The following is a 20,538-nucleotide window of genomic DNA, read 5'->3' on the forward strand; positions in this document are numbered from 1 at the left end:
GAGGTTTTGAAGAGACGGAAAGCCCGAGCACCCTTCCAGCAGCAGGGAGGCCGGGGTTTCTGCTGGCTGGGTTTTCCTCCTTTCCTACCCGCACCCCGCTTACCTGGGCACCCCCCCCACCCCGGCCCCCAGCATCCAAAGCCAACCGGATCCCTCTTCACCATTAAAACGAAGCGGTGGTCGATGACGGACGAAGGAAAAGCAAATTCAACTCAACAAAAAAAAAAAAAAAAAAAAGAGCCTTTTACCCGTCTCTCCCAACCGCTATTTATAGCCGGGACGGTACTTGGCGTACGGGTCCCGCCCGGTAACTTCGACTGGAGGAGGCCCAACCGCTCCGGGAGGGCTCCTTCCACCCTTTCCCGGCACCTCGCCAGGCCAGTTCCCACCCCCGCTGGGAACCGAGTCAGGGCGGGAGGTCCCGTCCCCCCCCCCCCCTCCCAACTCCCCGCTGCTCCCGGGCGGTCAGGCCCAACAACCGCCGGGCCCGATCGCCGGGCCCGCCGGAGAGGGGGAAGGGTTGGGGGGGGGAACCGCCGGTGAGGCCCGCCCGCCCCCGCAGGCCTTACCTGTGCTATCGCTGGCGGAGAAGCCCGGCGAATTGAGCTTGGCTCGCTTGGGGTTGGGCGGCCCGTCGAGTAAGTTCTCCGCCATGGTAGCCGGCAGGGCCGTCCGAGGAGAGGCCGCCGAGCCGGTAATCGTTGGAGTGGGGAGAAGTCACTGAAGGAGGGAAAAGGTTGGGGAGCGGGGGGGGGGAAAGGAAGGCGAAGCTCTTCTCTCTCCGGGTTCCTCCGAAAGGGGGGGAACCCACCGTCGAACAACAGCGCCGCTCAGTGCCCGACCGGCGGCGGCCCCCGCTCCCCCATACCCGGGCCGGGCCGCCGCCGCCGCAGCAGGCCGCAGGGGAGGAGGGTTCGGGGCGGGGTGGGGAAGAGCCCAGCGCCCCCTCCCTGCCGGCCTCGCTCCTCCCGGCCTCTTCCCCCCGCCCGGCCGCCGCCGCCGCCGCCGCCGCCGCGTAGGTGCCCGGATGGCGGCTCAGTCAGTCACTGGGGGAGCATAGCGGCCCCCCCTTCGCCACACACACCCCCCGCCACCTCGCCCCGTCCCCTCCCCTCCGCGCCCGGGGGGGTTCGCCCCGGCCCCGCCGCGGCCCCCGCCCGCCGCCCCCGTCCGCGGCCGAACCGTGGCCGAGGAATGGGGGGGGGGGGGGGGGGAGGAGGAGAGAGAAGAGAGGGGAGGAAGAGAAGAGAGGAGGAGGGTGTGGGGGGAAAAAAAAATCGGGGGAAAAAAAAAACCCGGAAAAAAAAAATAAAAAAACCCCGAAAACAGCCAAAAAACGCCCCAAAACAATGAGCGCGGCGCGGCGGCGGCCGCGGCTCCCGGTCCCGGCGGCGGCGCCCGGTGGCTCCGGCCGGTTCTGCCCCGCTGCCTCGAGCCCCCTCTGCCCGTCGGCGGCGCCTCCGCGCGGCTGCCCGTGTCCCGGCGGGCGGCCCCGCTGCCTCGGCCCGGCCCGGCCCGGCCCCGCTCCGCTCGCGCCGCGCTCCGGCTCCGCGACAAGATGGCGGCTGTTGATTCCTCAATTAAAAAAAAAAGTTTTTTTTTTCTCTTCTCTTTTCCAGAGACCATGGGGGCGGGTCCCGGGCGGGGCCTGCGCCTGCCGTCACCGCGCACCGGGACCGCCTCCCCGCTCTCGCCCCCGCCGACGCCGGAAAGGCGCGATCGGCGCCGGAAAGGGGGGAGATCGTCCTGAGTTGATCCACGGAGGGTTTGGGTGCGGGGGTCTGACATTAAGATACACACACGCACGCGCGCGCGCACACCGGGGGCTGCCTGCGCTCGTACCCCTCGGGGGCTTCGGTTGTCGGTTCGCAGCGTCCCCCTCGGTTACCCCTGTCGGCACCCCCACTGCCGACCCCCCCGGTTATCCCCTGTCAGCACCGCCCCCACTGCCGACCCCCCCGGTTACCCCCTGTCAGCACCCCCACTGCCGACCCCCCCGGTTATCCCCTGTCAGCACCCCCACTGCCGACCCCCCCGGTTATCCCCTGTCAGCACCCCCCCCACTGCCGACCCCCTCGGTTATCCCCTGTCGGCACCCCCACTGCCGACCCCTCACAGCATCTTCTCCCCTCACAGCATCTTCTCCCCTCACAGCCACCCCTCAGTCTCTCCTCTCAATCCCGCCACAGATTTCCCGCCACAGATTTCCCGGCTCCCACCTCACGACCACCCCTCTCAATCTCCCCCTCACAGTTCCTCCCCTCAGTACCCCACAATTTCTCCTCTGTGCTGCAGCAGATGTCCCCTCTTAAGCTTCTCTCTCAAGTCCCCTCACAGCCACCCCTCTCAATCTGCAGATTTCTCCTCTCGGCTACTACTTCAGAACCTCCCCTCTCAATTTTCTTCCCCTCACAGTTGCTCCCCGCATTATCTTCGTCCCCTCAGTCCCCAAAAATGTTTCCTCTCTCCCCTCAGTTCCCCCTCACTGCCACCCCCCAGTTTCTCAATCCTGCTGCAGACTTCTCTCAACTCCCCCCTCACAAATTCCCCTCTCAATCTTCCCCTCAGTCACCTCACTGTTGCTCCCCACATTATTGTCCCCTCAGTCCCTTCACAGCCACCCCCTAGTCTTGCCTCTCTGCAGATTTACCCTCTCAACTTCCCTCTCAATCTTCCCCTCACAGTTGCTCCCCACGTTATCCACCTCCCCTCAGCCCCCCACAACTTTTCCTCTGTCCTGCTACAAATGTCACCTCTCCGTCTCCCTTACACCCCTCACAGGCACTGCCCCCCGTCCCCCCCTCAGTGCCACCACAGATGTCTCCTGTCAACACCCCCTCACAAAGTTCCTCTCTCTCAGTCACCCTTCAGTCTCCCCTCTCAGTCCCACTGCAGATGTCTTCTATCAACAACTCCCTCACTGTTCCCCCCTCAGCCTCCCCCCAGAGTTGCTCCCCATATTATCCTTCCCTCCGTTCCCCCTAGTTTCTCCTCTCAGTCTCCCCTCAGCCCCCCCCCCCCCAAGTTGCTCCCCATATTATCCTTCCCTCCGTTCCCCCTAGTTTCTCCTCTCAGTCTCCCCTCAGCCCCCTCACAGTTGCTCCCCACATTATCCTCCCCTCAGCCCCCTCGCAGTCTCCCCTCTCAGTCTCCCCTCAGCCCCCTCGCAGTCTCCCCCCTCAGTCCTGCAGCAAACGTCCCCTCTCACTGTCCCCCTCACAGCGTTCTCCCCAGGCTCCCCCAGGGGCCAAGCTCTCCTGAGGCAGCCTGGAGGGGCCACGCCGGCCCATGTCCTCCCGCTCCTGCAAGCCTGGGGGGTGACAAGGAGCCTCCTCCTGCCTTCCTACTGGAACCTACACAGCCGCCCCTTCAACCTCCCCCTGCCTGCCCGTGTCTGCACCCACAGGCACCCCGTGAGGGGCTGCTGCGGCCTGGCTGACCGGCTTCTCCCCCTGCTTTCTGCACAGCCATGGGCTCCACTTCCCCCTGCTCCTCGACCCTCGTGCACGGGTGCCGGCCTGTCTCCAACCCGAGCCAACCAGGACTGAACCCAGCCTGTCTTTACAAACGCCTTGTGCTCTGTCTAGACAGACTTCCCCATCCCAAAACAGGTTTACAGGAGTGGAGATCATACATTTCTGTGGATTTCCATACTGGTTCCCAACCTGAGAAGCAGGTCCTATAAGCCCTGGTGCCGTGCCGTGCCAATGTGGTAGCAGAGCTCCTTGTACCCAAACTGGTTGCTTGGGGCTGTTTTCATCGCCTACGTGTCAGTGTGTCCCCAGAGAGCAGCTGTGACCTGAGGACAGGCTGGAGAAGAGCACTGAGACAATCCTGAGGATGTGTTGTTGAAGTCCATAAGCTGCGATGGATTCATCAGCCACGCTTTATTGGTTGAAAGCAGATCTACAATGACACCTTCTTTTGCAAAGAGTAAGTCTGTCTTTTGTTTACTGCAAAACTCAAATTCGTTACATTTACTTCCACATTTACATGCATTTCATTACATTTACTTGCAAATTCTGTATTTATTTACATGGTGCCTGTCCTTGCTGAGCTCTGACTGTAGTCATGTCGGAGGTCTCTTGCAGGCCTCTGCTTCTAGCACTGTATTACTCATTAGCTACACAAGCAAGTGCTCTCTGGTTGTGCCCACCTTAATTTCCTCCAGAAGCAGTGAATTCCCACCTGTTTCAGGATGGCTCAGCATGGGACAGGACTTGGGTGTCTCATGGTGGCTCCAGCCATGACAGCAACAGCTCCTGTCCAGCAGTGTTTTACTTTAAGGTAAGGCATTTGCCCCAGTTTAGGTTGAGGGAAATCTTTTTGCTGTTGGAGGTGGTGGGGTCAGAGATCAGGTCAGGTTTTCTGTCAGGAACAACCGAGGACAGCAGAGCCCTTTGCTGCCTGCTGCTTCAACTTTTGAACTGCAGCTGGGATAACTTCTTACACTTGCCTTGCCCATTACATCACTTGTGGTCTTGGAAACGAAGGATTTGCTGGAGCAGCTGATGCCAGGAGATCCCCCCCATAGCATTTTGCTTCCCTTATGACCCCCTTCTATGCTGCTGTAATGACTCTGCAGCTCTGACATGACCTCAGGATGGACACTGACCACTGGGGAGACAACTTGAGCAGCTCCTCAGCTACCTCTTAGCTCCAGGAAGATGTTCATGCCACCTGGTGCTAGACAATACATTGACATTATCCAAATACTGCAGCTCTGACCACACAGCCACTGAGCAAGAGGCCTTGATACCACAACTATCCTCATAGCAGGAGCTGGTGTGCCCATATGCCTGCCAGGGCAACGAGGTGTGTTGATGTTGGGAATGGGAAGCACTCTCTCATTAGCTGGGAGAGTTCCTCTACCTCTGCAGCAAGAGCCAGGCTTGCCACATGTGTCGATCAGAGGGGGGCTGTGAGTCCTGGGGACAGGGTGGGAGAGGAAAGGAGGTGTTTTGGCAGAAGGGAATCCAATATCCTGTCTAGTAGAGGAGGAGGATCCTATTGCTGCTGTGTCCCACAGCTTCTCTGTGGCACAATGTCCCCTTAGAATGGTCCTAGTTGCCCCTGCCATGGGATTAGAACAGCAGGAGGGAGGGGAAGACCTTGACCATTATCCACTGCCCCTGGATACAGGGATATGATTAAATCCCCAAAAAGCTCCATAGTACTGCAGTGCTTGAGGTACCATAGCCCTTGGGTCTTGAGGGAGTCAGATGGCCTGTCAACTGGTAATGCCAGACAAAGAATGAGCTCAAATGGAGTGGGAGGATTTGGTGAGAAGGAAACCGTTTGAAAGACACTGTGTAAAGGAGCCCTACCACTGCAAACCTGCAGCCAGGATTCCCAGTCTGGAGCCCAGTGCACAGCTCCCTGCTCCCACAGCTGATGGTGAAGCCCTTGCACCGATTCCTGAGGAGCTCATCGGGAGGCACAGTGAAGCAGGTGCTTAATGGATAACTCTTTTATTCAGGGACTTGTTCCAAGAGAAATTGCATAATATAATCTGCACTGCTGCAGCCCATTTCCAGACTTCCTGCCTCCAAAACTAAGCTGCTTAAAGACACAGTTCCCAAGATCCCACCTTCCTTTCCTGGCCAAAACATGGAAGTATCATTTCTATAGCTTGTGACCTCAAAACCTTACAGCCAAACAACTTACAGTGTTTAAATAACTTTTGAGGAGCTCCACACTGCAAGTCACCGTGGCATCATCAGAGCAGTTCTCCTTGGGAATAAGAGTGTCTATTTTTCCTGGTAACACTGTGTCCCAGCGTGGTTGCCTCACCATCCCTGTGTGCTGCCAAACAAACCCTTCCCAGGCAAAAAGACAAGCCCAGTGCCTGTCACCTCCTGGCCTCCTGGCAGCTGCAGAAGGTGCTGCCCATTCTTCCTCCAGGCCTGCCTGCCTGGTTACACACTCCCTGCACTCGTGGGATTGTGGAACATCTTGATGTGAAAAAACTGTTGTTTCTGGCTTCTGATTTTCATTGAATGTGTGAATTCTTGCTGTATTCAGGAAGTGGTGGTCACCCCTGGGACCGCAATCATAGTGCTGCTTGGTGTTCAGCTGTACCCCTGGGTACTTCTGCAAACCCCTTGTGCTACAGAGCCTAACACCCCAAGTGGTCTCCTTCCTTCATTTTCTGCCAAACAAAGTGTCTTCAGGTAGACAGTCACATTCTGTAGGTGCCATCCTGTCATTTCATGCTGCCAAGCACCGGTCAGACCTGATTCTCCTTTCATTTTCAGTAAGTTTTCATTATTTTAAAGCCATTTCCTACCTACTTGTTGAATGGAGTCTAGTGGGGACTGGATACAAACATGGATATTACTGTGAACTGCTCAAAATCCTGCCCGTCTGTTGAGACCATCCTTTCTAGCAGCCTAACTCTGTTGTAGGGGAATCATCTATGTAACAAGTAATGCTGTCTCACAGAAGTGAGAAAAACAGTTCAGGAAAAACACATCATCTTCTGTCACCAACCTCATCAAATCTGTCACTCCCGAGGGGACCTTTCTTCTTATGTCCCAAGTGTGAAGCCCTTTTGCTGGAGCTGGCCCGTAATTTTGCCATGCCTGACAAACTATTATGAATAAATCTGTATAAATATGTCTCTACACTCTTAGACTGGGTTGTTGCTCCAGAAATCATAGTTTGCACTTAGTCTGAGAGACAACAGTCCATTTGCTTTACTTTTGGGAGTCAAACTGCTACACAAGATGTCTGTCTTTGGGCACTGCTACATTACAGCTTTGTCCACCTGACAACCAGCCCTCACTCAGCCTCACAGTCAGCTTGAAAAATCTTATTTCTATCCATAAAATAGTAACGTGGGTAATCTGGGCAAGTTCCATGTCTACCAGCTGCCTTTTAGCAGCTGTAATTAGTGGTTTATGGATGGTTTCAGACAACACAGGCCAAAACAAAGATATGATTTTCCCCCCAACAGATTGTGAAAGATCCCTGTGGAAACACAGGGTGCCCATAGGTATTTCAGTGTTTCCCACCTCCCTGTCTCATCCCTCTGTCCAAACCTTTGCTTTCCCATTACAGTCAGTAGGAGGGAGCACTGAGAGCTCTTCAGGTGCTGCAGGTCAGTTTAGCTGAATCCCAGATGGATGGCAGTCCAAGTTAACGTGCTGAGCTGTGAGCTCTGGCAGTGAGCACTGCTCGTGCTCCCATCTCACTTCTCCACAGAATCCACCTCTTGTCTAAACTTACAGCCCAGAGAAAGACTTCATCCTCCCCCCTGCAGCTGGTGCCTCTGTCCATTTTCTCCTCTGTTCCATCCAGGCCTTTCAGAGCAGTGACACCTTGCCCAAGGTGGGGCGCTGGGCAATTCCCCATCCCTTGAAAGGTGTCTTCAGATTCCTCCTCACCCACTTCTGTCCTCTGCTCTTTCCATGAGGGCACCACAGACAAGGTCATTTTACCACACTAAGCATTCATTGCTCCTTTCAATCCAATGCCATCCAAGCATTTCCTAACCTACTTGGACAGAGTGCATATTTCTCTTGTGGAAGTAAATTCATTACTATAAATCTCACAGTTCAGCTGTTTTTCTCTCTCTGCATATAGCTTTTTTTTTTTTTAATTTGGTAGCAGCACTCACAACAATGCAGTGACTTCCACGTAAGCATCTAAGATGACATTTGGAAATGCCCTCCTCGTGTTTTTAGCTGACAGTCCTGATTTTTTGCTGCAGCAAAAACCTGATGTTCCCAAGAAAACTCTGAGCTCCTAGTCTCACCATCATCCTTTTAGTCACCCATCTGCAGAGTTCTGCTGAGCCTTTGCAAAGCCACAGGGGCACTGATTGCATTGTCCCTTGCCCTACCATTGTCCTGGCTGCTGGAGGTAGCCACAACAGCACAGCTCTGCTGCTGCTCCTGTTCCACTGAGCCTTGCCTGTCCCTCTGCCTCAATCTTTAAAGAAACTCTTGGTGTCAATCGTGGCTTCAGTTCAAGATCTTGGGTTATGTCTAGGAGCTTCATTCCTAGAAAACCCTTCCTACCTTGTCAAGAGTTAATCCTGGCTTGTCCACCAACCCATAAGCTTTTTTTGCTCTGGCCTCAACTCCTCACATCTGTTAAAAAACCTTATTTCTTACCAGAAACTCTGTTGAGCTCCTAGAGAGCAACCCCAAGCTCTTCTGGAGGGTCAGCCTCTCTCCATCACCTGGGTTAGAAGCCAACTCGGTGAAAAATGTTGCTTTTAAGAGGCAGAGAGGTCCCTCATCTTCTGCTTTAGGCTCCAAAAGTTAAGTTCTCAGAGAAGGATAAAGCCTCAGAGGTGGCTGCCCTGTCACATCCCATCATGGCCCTGACAGGCCCGCTCAGGGCAGGGACCAGCTCCAAAGGTGAATGCACAGCAGCACTGACCCTCTGCAGACCCCAACCTCTGTCCCAAACCCAAGCTCCTTGGAAGGAAACAACCAGCTTTTCCACAGGACTTCCCTGCTGCTGTCCTGAGCACCTAGTCACCACCCTGTCTGCAGGCTCTGCTCAGCCCTCTCCTTTCCCTGGAGGCATCCAAACTTGGTGTCTGCTGGCACTTCCAGCGATGGAAACGCCTGGTGACAACAGTCCTGTGGCTGGACACATGCAAACCCCTCTAGCTTGTGGCACGAGACCTCTGCAGCACTCAAGGCCCAGCAGCTCTGCAGGTGGCCATCACTCCACCCCACTGGCTTAGGGTCCCCACAACCACCCTTCTTGGGGACCCCCCAGCCAGCATCTCCCACAGATCACCCTGAAGAGGAACAGGGATGGGCGTCCCCTCAAGCTTCTGAGCAAAGTTGTGGACTGAGCTCTTCTGCCATGGAGGGAAGGGCCCCTGGCAGCGACCAGGAATCCTTTCTGGGCTGGCTCTCTGGAAAACTGTCCTGCTGAACCAGTTCCAATTTGTATAGAATTCTTCAATATTCATCAGGGCAGGGAGCCCATTGAGCTGGGCTGACAGGATGAGCACATTAACTGTCTCTCCAGCCTCATTCCTCCTCCACCACAAGGGTTCTTCCTTTCTTTTAGACCAAAAAGAGCAACTTCCACAGGAGAGAGGAGCTCAGAGCCTGTTGTGGTCTGGTTCAAAATGAGACTTTTTGTGGCCCAGCCCCACATTGCTTAAAGACCACCCCACCAAGCCATGCCATGGGTGTCTGGTGCCTATCATCACATTGGCCAAACAGCTACCAGGAAAGATCTAGCTCCAGCCTTGGGGTGGGTGGGTGGACATGGTGGTTTCTTGAGGGCCATCCTGTTCAGGAGAGCTGGGGCCACACCAGGCAGGCTGTGGCATAGAGCTGGACATCAGGAGAGTACTGCAGTGAGAGATGTCCAGCAGAGGAGACACCTCCCTCTGGTCTGGAGTTAGCAAGTGCATTTTGTAGGAGAAATGAGACTGAATGCTGGTTGTCTTCTGGGGGACTCATAGAGCTGGATGACAATGGTTCCCCCACCCCTCTTTCTAGCAAATAGCACTGCACTCTTCTGCAGGTGGGAACTCTTGCATGTTCAGGTATTCACTGAGTATTCAGAAAACCCCTGAGGCTTCAGCTTTTGGAATTTGGAAAACACTGAAACCTTCTGATCTATTAATTGATTAAAAAAAACCCAACACATTTTATTTCCATGCTGAGCAAAGGTTTAAGAACGGCTTTTAGCTCTTAAACTAGGAAAATAAAAGGAGTAAGAAAGGACAAAGTGACCAAAAATCTATCATTTCACAAACCTTACCTGACTGAAACTTTCACTTCAGGTTGGTCCCAACTAAATCCCTTATTTTTTTCTTTTTATGGCAACAACCAGTTCAAAGACTCCACTATTTCTGGGGTTGTCTCTGAGAGCTCCTTGGGTAAGATCTGCCTCTCATGCATCCCATGTGGATGCATCTCACTTCCCTCTCAGTGACTTCCTTTGGCTGCCTGGATCCCACCTGGCATCTCCTGGGTGCTCAGTGCAGTGTGTGGTAGAGCCAAACCCAAAGCCTTTCTGATACAGTCCCAAGTTCATCCCAAACACAGCACGAGGGCTTCAGCCCTAGAACCTTTTTCAGCAGAAATTGCCTTTCACTGTGTGTTTACACAGCACCTAAACAATATCACAGAATCACAGAATGGTTTGGGTTGGAAAGACCCTTAAAGCTCATCCAGTTCCAACCCCCTGCATGGGCAGGGACACCTCCCATCAGCCCAGGTTGCTCCAAGCCCCATCCAACCTGCCCTTCAACACTGCCAGGGACGGGGCAGCCACAGCTTCCCTGGGCAACCTGGGCCAGGCTCTCACCACGCTCACAGCCAAGAATTCCCTCCTCATGTCCAACCTCAATCTCCCCTCTGCCAGTTTTAATCCATTCCCCCTTGTCCTCTCCCTCCCTGCCCTTGTCCCAAGTCCCTCCCCAGCTTTCCTGGAGCCCCTTCAGGCACTGGAAGGTGCTCTAAGGTCTCCCTGGAGCCTTCTCTTCTCCAGGCTGAACACCCCAACTCTCCCAGCCTGGCTCCAGAGCAGAGCTGCTCCAGCCCTTGGATCATCTCTGTGGCCTCCTCTGGACTCTCTCAAGAAGCTCCATGTCCTTATGTTGGGGGCTCCAGAACTGGATACAGTTCCAGGTGGGGTCTCACCAGAGCAGGGCAAAGGGGACAATCCCCTCCCTGGCCCTGCTGCCCAAGCTGCTTCTTTCTAGGCTTCAGCACATGGTTCTGGCTCATGTTGAGCTTCTCATCCACCATCATCCCCAGGCCCCTCTCCTGTTCTCAATCCATTCTCCACCCAACCTGTATTTGTGCTTGGGACTGCCCTGACCCAGAGGGACTTGAGCAAAAAGAGAAATAATTGTTTTCACTTTGGTTTCTAGTTCAGGGTAAGGGGATCAGAGCAGGGCAGCAAAGTGGACTGTTGTGGTGATAATCAGCACAGAAAATCAGGTGGGATCATTTCCACTGGAAAACCTGTGTGAGAGCAACTCGGGTGAGGTGCTCTACACTGTTGCTTTCAAGGTTATCAAAAAAAGCTGTGATGTCCCATTCTGTGACATTAATGGCAGGAGAACGTAAAGCTGAAGGAATCACTTGGCATAGTATGTAATTTGCCTGGGGAAATTAGTTTCAAAAAAGATCAGAAAGTTAAATACTATTGCTGGGCTTAAAATGAAGGCGAATAATTTTATAGCCAAAATAATATTTTGCTATGATAAATTATGTAGAAGGCAAGAGTAATAAAATGTCATGCTCCAGGGTATAAAACAATCCCTGGAAAGGTCAGGAAGCAGTTTTCATGTACGTGCACATCACCAGACACTAGACCAGATGCCTTTTAATTTGTTTGGGTTTTGTGCTCTTGATTGGACATGATACTCATCTCCTGAAGTTCCAGGAGGCCAAACACCTTGTCCCCCTCTCACTCAGATTATTGCTCCATCCCTTTAAGCACGAGGCTGGATTATTTTTGTTACACCTGACTCCTGCCCCATTCTCCACACACTCTGAGCTCTTAGTGTCATCTCGCCCTCCGATTTGTGACTTTATGATCTTGCTGTTTCAACACAACTCTTAATTGTAACAGGATTAACTTTGCCAACCAACCTGTCCACCTCTGGCACGCTGCTTCCTTCCTCCAACACCAAGTCCAACAGGTTGGCTGTCACTGTGCACACCCCTCCAGTGATCATCCCAGGTCTCTTGTTCTTCTGTTTTCTTAAGCCAACAGCAGATTAAGTGTTAAGAAGGGAAACTCCCTTTTTTCTTGCTTTTCTTTCTATCCCACAGTAGCCATTCAAGCTTATTCCAGGCTTGTGCTTAGCAAGGGAGGGGAGCCAGGTCAGCTCCACATCGCCCAACCTGGAGATCCCATTCTATGATCCTGGAGTGATGCTTGACAAACTACCACCCCTTGGATCTTTCCCTCAACTCCATCATATCCAGTTTATGGTCACATCTACTAAATCAGCCTCTAAGCAACCAGTTTGGCCCCTCTGCCAAGTCAGCACCACTCTCCCATAGTTCAAGCCCACATCTCTGCTTACCTGAAGGCTTCTCAGCTGCCTTCCAGGCTCTCCTACACAGGTACTTGGTGCTCCTTTAGGGCAATTTACCAGGCTGGCTTGAATGTGAGAGCTCTGAAATACACATGTGAAATAAAACCAGACCCAACCTTTTGACAACACCTTTCATCCTGAAATGCTCAGGAGGAATTTCCTCATGAGCTTTGTAAAATATGCTGTCATGACATGGCCCCGGGTTCTCTCCTCCAGCCCTTAATCCAAGATGCTCAGAATCCTCTCTGCCTCTTTCAGAGCAAAGGCAGCCCCATCTCCTTCTTCCCCACCTCTCCTTGAGCAAGCAGGGATCCTCTGCACTCCTGCTCCACCACACGTTCCCACCACGACACTGGGATATCTTCATAGCTTTCATTATGAATTTGGACCATTGGCTGGTTATGCCCAAGCTGTCACAGAACCATCCCAAAACTTTGTACTTTCCTGAAGTTTAAGTCCAACTGAAACCATTAGATCATCTTTTTGATTTGTATTTTTGGCTGTCACAGGTCATTGAGCTGCTGTGGGCTGGGAAGCAATGAGTTCCCAGCACTGCCAGGGAGGGTTTAAACACTCACAGTATGAGCTTGGTGCTCCGTCCCAAGGGGTGGACAACGATCCAGGCACCCCAGAGCCCTTCCCCAGCTGGCACAGGGCACAGAGCTCTCAGACCAGATGATCTTGCAGCACAGAGGCAAGGCAAGAAACCCTTGTGGGTTCACCCCCCAGCTCCCTGCGTGCAGGCTGAGCCAGTTCCTCCCAAACCGAATTAAAAAGGTGCCGGTTCTGCTCTGGAGGCTGTGAGCCCTGGTGAGTGCAGCACTCCCCTTGCAAACTGTCGCAGTGTGCTGTGACTGCTGCTGCACGAGAGCTGCAGCTTATTTCAAGGTTGAATTTGTCCAGCTTCTCATCCCTGGGACATTTACATCTCTGGAAATAATCTGGGAACGTCGCAGTCTGTTACAGTGGAACCGTCGCTTCCCTTGGTCAGGCTTCTAGGCAGGAGCTTGGTTGAAAACAATCTGATACCACTAGATATCCCCTCTTTGTATTCTCTATTTTATTAAAGATTAGGGAAAACCTATCTTATTTCCAAGCTTTTCTTTGCTAGTGCAAGGACTGGATCCTTTTTTCTAATGCTGAGAGCTGTGAATCTCCTGCACTTGCCTGGCTACAACCAAGGACTTTAGAAACTACTTTAAATCACTGCCCAGCATTTCTCAAAGGCTTGGGAAGCTGGAGCACAAGGGCTGCTGACACTCAGCACTGAACATGAGCCCTAAAGAACCTAAAATTATCTCGTGTTAGCTTTTGAAACTATGTCCCCACCCTCCATTCAGAATGACAACTTTTGGCAACAACAAGAAAACAGCAATGACAGATGGTAACAAAATCTGGTACACAAACATGACAGTAGGCAATATAATGAACATTTCACCCACTCCTTCATTTATGCTAATCATGGCTTCTGAGCAACCTGAATTGTTCTGCCAGACAGCAGTGGATCTGAAGGATGGCAGAGCAAACCTCCAAGGGCCACCAACCTGAAATCAGGATTAAACCCCCACCAGGCTACTCCTTAGGAATGAAATTAAAGTACCTCTAAACTACAGCCACTGAAAAATCCTCCCCCCCCCATTCCTAAAAAGCACATTGAACTTTCCTCCTGCCCTGAAAAACACCTCATCCACAAACCAGAGCTAGTCCAGTTTTCCTGCTACCCAAAGCTTCACCAAAACACAGAGAAACCAGCAAAATTTTGCAGGCAAAGGTGAAAACATCCTTGCAGTAAATGCACATTGTGCTACTAAAATATAGTTTTTATAGCAACAAGGAATTTCTTTTAAAAATGCTTTTCCTCCCCAGTTAAGCTCTCTGGGATGAATTCAGTCCTCTCAGGAAAATGTTTACTCTTTTATTTGAAGCCCACTTATCTCATGCTGACATTCTCAGTGGAAGGTCCTATGTCACCCACAAAACTCCTTCCATTTCCTATAAAAATGTAAATCAGCCTATATCTTTTTCCCCCCCAACAACCTTCTGTAATGAACAGTATCCTTGCTCAATTATTTTGCAGACATGCTTTTTAGCCTCTATTTTATGCAGAAATCTAAGATTGAAACCATTCCTTCCTTTCCTTGATATTTCAGTGCTTGCTGATGCCAAAATCTATTGATATTCTGGGGGTAGGTAGGACCTAGAAAACATCTCAGAGGGCAACAGCAACACCATCTTCTTCTCCTGGGGGTATAAGTTTTCCCAAAAAAAGAGGCAATCTTGAGCAACTGCCCTCAGAGCTAAGCCAAGATGTGTAATTGTACAAAACTGTAAATATTTGGAATTATAAATGGGGCCAAGTCCTCCACGATGAAGATTTCCAGACACTGCCCTTTCTAAGACCCAATTTCCATTTGCTTACAACGCTGTCAAACTTTACCTGCTGTGGGTGAAATGGTCCCTTCTGGGGTGACAATCACTGGGAAAACTCACAAGAAAAAAACCAAATTGCAGCCAAAATATTTCAGATGCTTTTGAGGAGGGGGAAAAAATAAATCCTATATGGTCTTGGTAGGTTTCCAGTAACCACGTCTGCACGTTCTATGCTCAGCCCCAGGAGAAGGGGTTGGAGACAATCTTTATGTCAGCAACGCATCTCCCATGGTCCTCATGAAGATCCACCCAGATCTGTCTGACCTGGGGAAAACCTGGCCTTCTGTCTTCTTTCTCTTGTAATCTCCTGCCCTGCATGAAGCATTCCAGTCTGTCTAGTTGTGCCCTTGGTGGAAGCCACTCCATTTCTTTGATCATTCTTATTGCTCATCTGAACTTCTTCTAGCCCTTCTGTGGAAAGAAAGATATGTTTTGAGTCAAAGGGATCTCAGCAGCATGGAGCAGTCAAAGCACAAGCCCACCATGGATGGAGGTTTGCCAGCCCAGGGCCTTCTGGTTCCCTCTCTGCTTCAGTCTCATTCCTACAAATGCTGCCCCAACCATCTCCCAGCCTCAGCACTTCTGCTGCTGGAGAAACACTGATCAGCAGGGCTGGGGTCTTCTGGGCTCTGCAGGGTGGGTGGGTGTCCTGCACAGCAACCAGCAGCTCAGCCCACCCTCAGGGATGTCGCTGTTCACTTCCAGCAGTCCTGCCTTTGGAAGGTACAACTGGTTTGGGCTCATAATGAGGCTCCTCAACTGGTTTGTGGCTGGCTCCCTACCCACGCTCCATCTCCATCGACGGCAAGAAGACGTTGCTCCATCTGACTTTTCCATCTCTGATCCCATCTCAAATCAATGCCCTTTCAGAAGCACCTAAAAAGCATGAATCAGAAACCATCTCTTTGAGACACTTCTTCCCTCCCCAAGACAAGGCAGTGGCGTGAGTCTCCCCATGGCTGTAGAGTGGCCATGACCACCTGTGAGCCCAGCACCTCCTCCAGCCTCTCACTTGACAGATCCAAACCACATGGACAACCTGTGGTGTTGAAGGTGGGGCCCGTCACTCCACAGGTACAGCTGCCACCTGTTAAAATACCAGCAAATCCTACTTTTTTTCCTTTTTATGAGGTTTTTTTTCCCATGGCTTTGCACACACACCCAAGGCTTCCCATCCCCTGCCACCCTTATCCTCCCTCTGCTCTGCCCCGTTTCAGAGTTAGGAAGCTGGACTTGATGTTGCCCTGCTTTGCTCCAGGCTGTGGTGCACTGGCTGGCAGGTCCTCTGGTGGGAAGGGGCCAGGACACTGCGAGGAGGTGGGAGCTTCTGCCTGTTCCTCACAGAAAAGGGGAGATGTCTGCATCTTGCTGCCTGCTCCTGAAATGGGAAACATCAGCTCAGGAGGATCCTGCTCCGATGCTGTGGCTGAAGAAGGCTTAACCCTGTGTCCTCAGCCACCCCGAGGGGGTCCCACACCCAGGACCCCTGGGTGCCCCAGTGTTGTCTGGCCATGGGGGCCAGGATGTGGTGGCAGACCTGCTTGGTTGCTTTGCCACAGCCCTGGGGCTGGGACCCCCAAAGCTTCCAGCTCTGCCAGCGCCTCCCCGTGTCTCGGGCTCGGGTTCTGCCCGCTGGCTGGACACGCTCAAAGTTCACCCTGCTATAAATACCCGGGTGCAGGGCTGCCAGCAGCAACCAGAGGGGCCGTCATTGCAATTAACCCTTTGGGGTGACTCCTCTCTTCTCTGTCTGAGAAAGAGGAATGCTGCAATTCAAACTGTTTCTGAAGCCAGAAGAGTGCAGCAGACTCCTTCTGTGGGCTGATTCCTGCAGGGAACAGCCCAGGGATGGGCACGGGGAGCGCAGGGGATGCGGAGGAGGGAGGACACAAGTGCAGGTCTCACTCCTGCAGAAGGGCTAAAGCACATCTAACACCCTAGAGGGCAACAGAAACACACTAAAGCAGGACAAGCTCTGTCCCCAGGCTGGGGACAACCCCAAAAGACAGAGTCTCCATCGGTGCCAAGTCACCTGGGGCAGAGTACAGTGTGTTGCCTGCAGAGGGGTGTGACAGGGCACAGGGGCACAATCCAGTGAGCCAACACGGGGTAGACCCCGGCTACCTGCACCCGTACAGAGCCCTTTCTTGGTGCCAAATGTCTCTTTTTAACCATTTCCCTGCCACACACCTTTCTGCACTGGGCTGACGGTCAGGCCAGCCTCCAAGGAAGAGCATCTTCCTCCTTTTGTCCTGGTCAGACCACAGGAGATGGGCAGCTCGGGGCTGATGGCAGGGACCAACCAGCAGCACCCAGTGAGCCCTGGCAGGCAGTGTGTGACCCCACAGCTCCTGCTGAGGCTGGACATAGCTCAGTGCACACACAGCCTGGGACAGGATGGGCTCAGGACCGAGTGAGGTCCCGGTCCCCAAAGGTCCCACAGAGCCCAGGGCTGATCCCAAGCTTCACTGGGGCTGGGGCTGCCCTAAGTGTGGTGCACAGACCCAGGGGAGCTTGGCCTTACAGTCTCCAGAGCCTGGTGGGTTGGGGACAACTCTCTCCTTTCACCCTGGAGATCCTGGCAGCTGCCACAACCCATTAACCTCAGACCTGACCTGGCTGCAAGGGTCAGGTCAAAACATCCAGCAGTCCATGACACTGAAATAGCTTCCATTCAGCCTCAGAAGTGTCAGCTTTTGGGTACCTCTGGGTCCCCAAACCATTCACAAGTGATGGTGACACTGCAAGTCTGGGGTTACACAAAGGGATGCTGCAGCCAGGAAGATGCTCAGCACCTGGGAAGCACCAAAACCTCCAGTCAACCAGCACAAACAGAGGAGCCTTCATCACCTCACAGGCTGCCATCTCCATCTCCTCCCCATCCCCACTGCAGGACACCGAACACCTCCCTTATGGCTGTCAGATGCCACAGCCCTGCCTGGCGTTTGCCCGACCAGATTTTGGGTTACTCAGAACATCGTTCCTGGCACCGACAGGAGCCACGGGTCCCTGTCCCACCGCGGCGCTGCACCTCCGGCAGCGGCTGTGGCACTAGGGGGAGATAAAGGCCGGGACATGCCGGGCCCTGCGCCTGCCCTCCCCTGTCCCTGCGTCCCCAGGGCCACCCTGGCCCCAGCTGCCCACAGGGGCAAAGGGCAGAGAGGCAGGTTTCCACATCTTCCCATCCCTTTGCTTTGCAGGGTCCCTCCTGGCATCGTCCATCTCTGGGAAGCACCTTTAGCTACAAAGGTCTTTTAGGTGTTTACACCTTCTTGCAGCAGGTATAAAAGCAAGGAGCCACCTTCTGCCACATGCAGGTGGCACGGGAGCACCCAAAAAATGCACCCAGGAGGCAGGAAAGCAGCACATGATGCACAGAACAGGGTCCAGCAGCAAAAGAGGAGTCTGGGGACCCTGCCTGGAAGACACACACGCTGCAAGACCTCAGCTGCAAACAGCCCATTGCTGCCCTGGCTCCCCTTTCCCAACGTTCCTGGGGTGCACTTGGCACTGGCACAGTGGTAACAGCACCCACAGGGTCCCTGTGCCAGCAAACCAGGCTCCTCCAGGCTTAAAAATCATTTCAGGGGAATTTCTGGCATCAGGCATCACCCTGGATTCATACCAGCTCCTCCCCGGATGCTCCCCACAACCCCTCTCACTGGAAACAGAAAGATTTCCCCAGGCTGAGTTTGGGAGAACTTCTGGGAGCTGAGGACCTGAAGCAGCAGGACCTGCTCCCCTAAAAAAAATTAAAATAAGGTAAAATTCATCCCTTTTTTTCTGGGAGTAGTGACTCAGAGCCTGGCTGGCACAGCAGTTCCAGGGCTATAACCACAAGTGACAACCATAAAGGTTTGTTCATTGCCCACAGTGCCATCAAACCATGGGGCCCTCAGGGGCTGTGCTCACCAGGCACATCCCTGAGCTCCCTCCAAAACACCCACAGAGCACCTACCTCCAAACCCACCCTCTGGTCCCAAAACCACATTTTCTCTCCCCATTCTCCACAGACTGGACTCGCAGAGTGTTCAGGCTCATGGCCACCCCAGATCCCAGTGCCAGAGGGGAGCAGGATGCCATGGGGGGGGGTTTAGGCTTTGCTGGCAGCTCCTTCTGCAGAGCAAAGCCCATCCTTGGGTCTGTGCTGGCTTCCCACCTCCTCCTCCATGGCTCAGAGAGTGGCACATGGTGGCATGGAGCAGCAGCACTCACCCTGCAGCCACATCTCTGCTTGTGCTGGATGACCAGAGGTTTCCAAGCTTTCCAGGTCCTGAGCATCTTTCTAGCTCCAGCATCCCAGCAGGGAGCCCCAAATGTGCAGTCTCACCAGCACTTGCTGATGTTTAACAATTTTCTAGACCTCCAGCTCTAAATATTTTCAGTATCCTCACTCTTACACTTCATGTCTGGATGCACTGAAGGAAAACAGGGAGGCTGGGGTGGCTGGTAACTCGATAGTGACATTGGCCTTGGACCAGGGAGGCTGGAGGCAGCAGGAGGAAGGCAGAGGGGTGCCCAGGCTGGGGTGTTATCTGAGCCCCCATGGGTACAAGGTGTCTTTGCTGTGCTGTGAGCTGGCAAGAGAGGGAAGGAGGGAAGGAGGGAAGAAGGGAAGGAGGGAGGTCCTGCCAGCACTGTGCTATGTGCTGCACTCCCTGCTCACCCGACACACAGACTCACCGCTGCAGTGGCAGGACGTGTCCCCAGGGCCTGTCCCCAGGGCTGTGTGGCTCCAGGCTGCTGCATGCTGGGTCATCACTCCCTTCCAGGCCTGGAGAAACAAATTCACGTTGTGCTTTGGCTTTGTTACGAACGTACCTCAGAGACAGGGGGCACAGCAACATCACTGCTTCTCCTGAGATACGAGGAGGGTGAGGTGCACTGCCAAGATACTCCCTTGCCCCCAGCACCCAACCACAGCATCTCCAGCTCCACATCCCATGCCCTTGTGGCCACTGTGTCCACTCCTCCAGAGCTGCTCCCAGGGCTCAGCCCCCATTACAGACCCTAAACCCTTTGGGGGCTCTGGTGCAAGTTTGGGATTTGCACTGGCTCTTACCCACCAGAACTATGAATTTGCAAGGCAAGCTGGACGTAAAGGCTCATCTTTTATGCTATTTTTGAATAAAATGAAAGAAGGACAAAAACATTCCCTGAGATACTGCCCATGGCAACCAATGCTGTGACTGCAGTGCAGCTTCCCCATTGCAAAACACACCGTGTGCCACCAAGGCATCCAAGCTCACAGGTTTGGGCTTTACTTTAATCCTTGCCCAGGCAGGAGAAGAATCAGCCATCAGGGAAGGCTCTAGTGCTCCACATTCCCAAAACCAGGCTGGAGCTTGGGTACCAGAAAGGAGGGAGCCTGACCTGAGCACCAGAATGAAGCTCTGTGGTGACCCTGACAGCAAATCCATCCTCTGCACGTCTCCTGGCTTAAACCCCCTCATCTAGAGGTGCCTCAGCTGGGATGGGTGTCTCAGAGTGGCACCACGAGGCCAGGGCTCTTCTGACTTGCCCCAAGCTCCTCTATGACCCTTGGGTGAAGCTCCTGGCTCCAGCTCTGCCTTCCCAGCACTGACCATCAAGGAGCTCCTGGCCCAGAGCCTCTTGCCAACACCTCTGCCCTTTTGACACAAGAGAAAAGTTTCCCCAGTAGTTTTGTTTTTTTTTTCTTCTAAGAAACAATTCCTAAGATCATGTCATCCTGCCACATGTTTTACCAGCTCGTTTCCAGGTTCCCAGCTTGGACCCAGCCTTTGGAAAATGACATTTCACCTCCAACACCTGCCCCTGGCATGGAAGCCTCGTCCCCCCGTGGGCAGAGCCAGGCTCTCCCCAAAGGCTGCTCCTGCTCCCAGCCACCTCGTGCCAAGCCCAACATGGTCACTTGTCTTAAAGCATCGAGTACCAAGCATATGCAGGACAGATGGATATGAGGCTTATAAGATAATTAAGCATGTTAATGAAGTTCATTTGCATCTAGCTCTTAAATTCCTATAAACTCCACAAATTCCTATAAATTCCACAAAGCTGTGAAACGAGAACTGCCGCTCGACGCCACA

At 53.3% G+C, this 20,538-nt stretch overlaps 2 protein-coding genes across 7 annotated transcripts in view; both read right to left on the minus strand.

Moving 5' to 3' along the window:
• The window catches only part of CREBBP (CREB binding protein), a 100,371-nt gene extending 99,411 nt beyond the window's left edge, over positions 1–960 (minus strand). For all 5 annotated transcript variants that reach the window (XM_051631865.1, XM_051631864.1, XM_051631863.1 and 2 more), the window contains exon 1: positions 570–960. In XM_051631865.1, the coding sequence (XP_051487825.1) occupies positions 570–654 (85 nt within the window). In that variant the 5' untranslated portion in view covers positions 655–960. The remainder of the gene's footprint in view (positions 1–569) is intronic.
• A 10,077-nt stretch (positions 961–11,037) lies between these two features.
• The window catches only part of ADCY9 (adenylate cyclase 9), a 97,635-nt gene continuing 88,134 nt past the window's right edge, over positions 11,038–20,538 (minus strand). Inside the window, exons 12-13 of one of the 2 annotated variants that reach the window (XR_007890855.1) lie at positions 19,154–19,244; positions 11,038–14,881 (exon numbers count right to left, since the gene is read on the minus strand). The gene's annotated coding sequence lies outside the window, so the exon portion shown is untranslated. Of the gene's footprint in view, positions 15,347–19,153; positions 19,245–20,538 lie in introns of both variants that reach the window. The other variant, XR_007890854.1, reaches the window with a different exon arrangement.

The sequence above is a fragment of the Apus apus genome, chromosome 14 (genome assembly GCF_020740795.1).
Source record: "Apus apus isolate bApuApu2 chromosome 14, bApuApu2.pri.cur, whole genome shotgun sequence".
NCBI classification, from domain to species: domain Eukaryota; kingdom Metazoa; phylum Chordata; class Aves; order Apodiformes; family Apodidae; genus Apus; species Apus apus.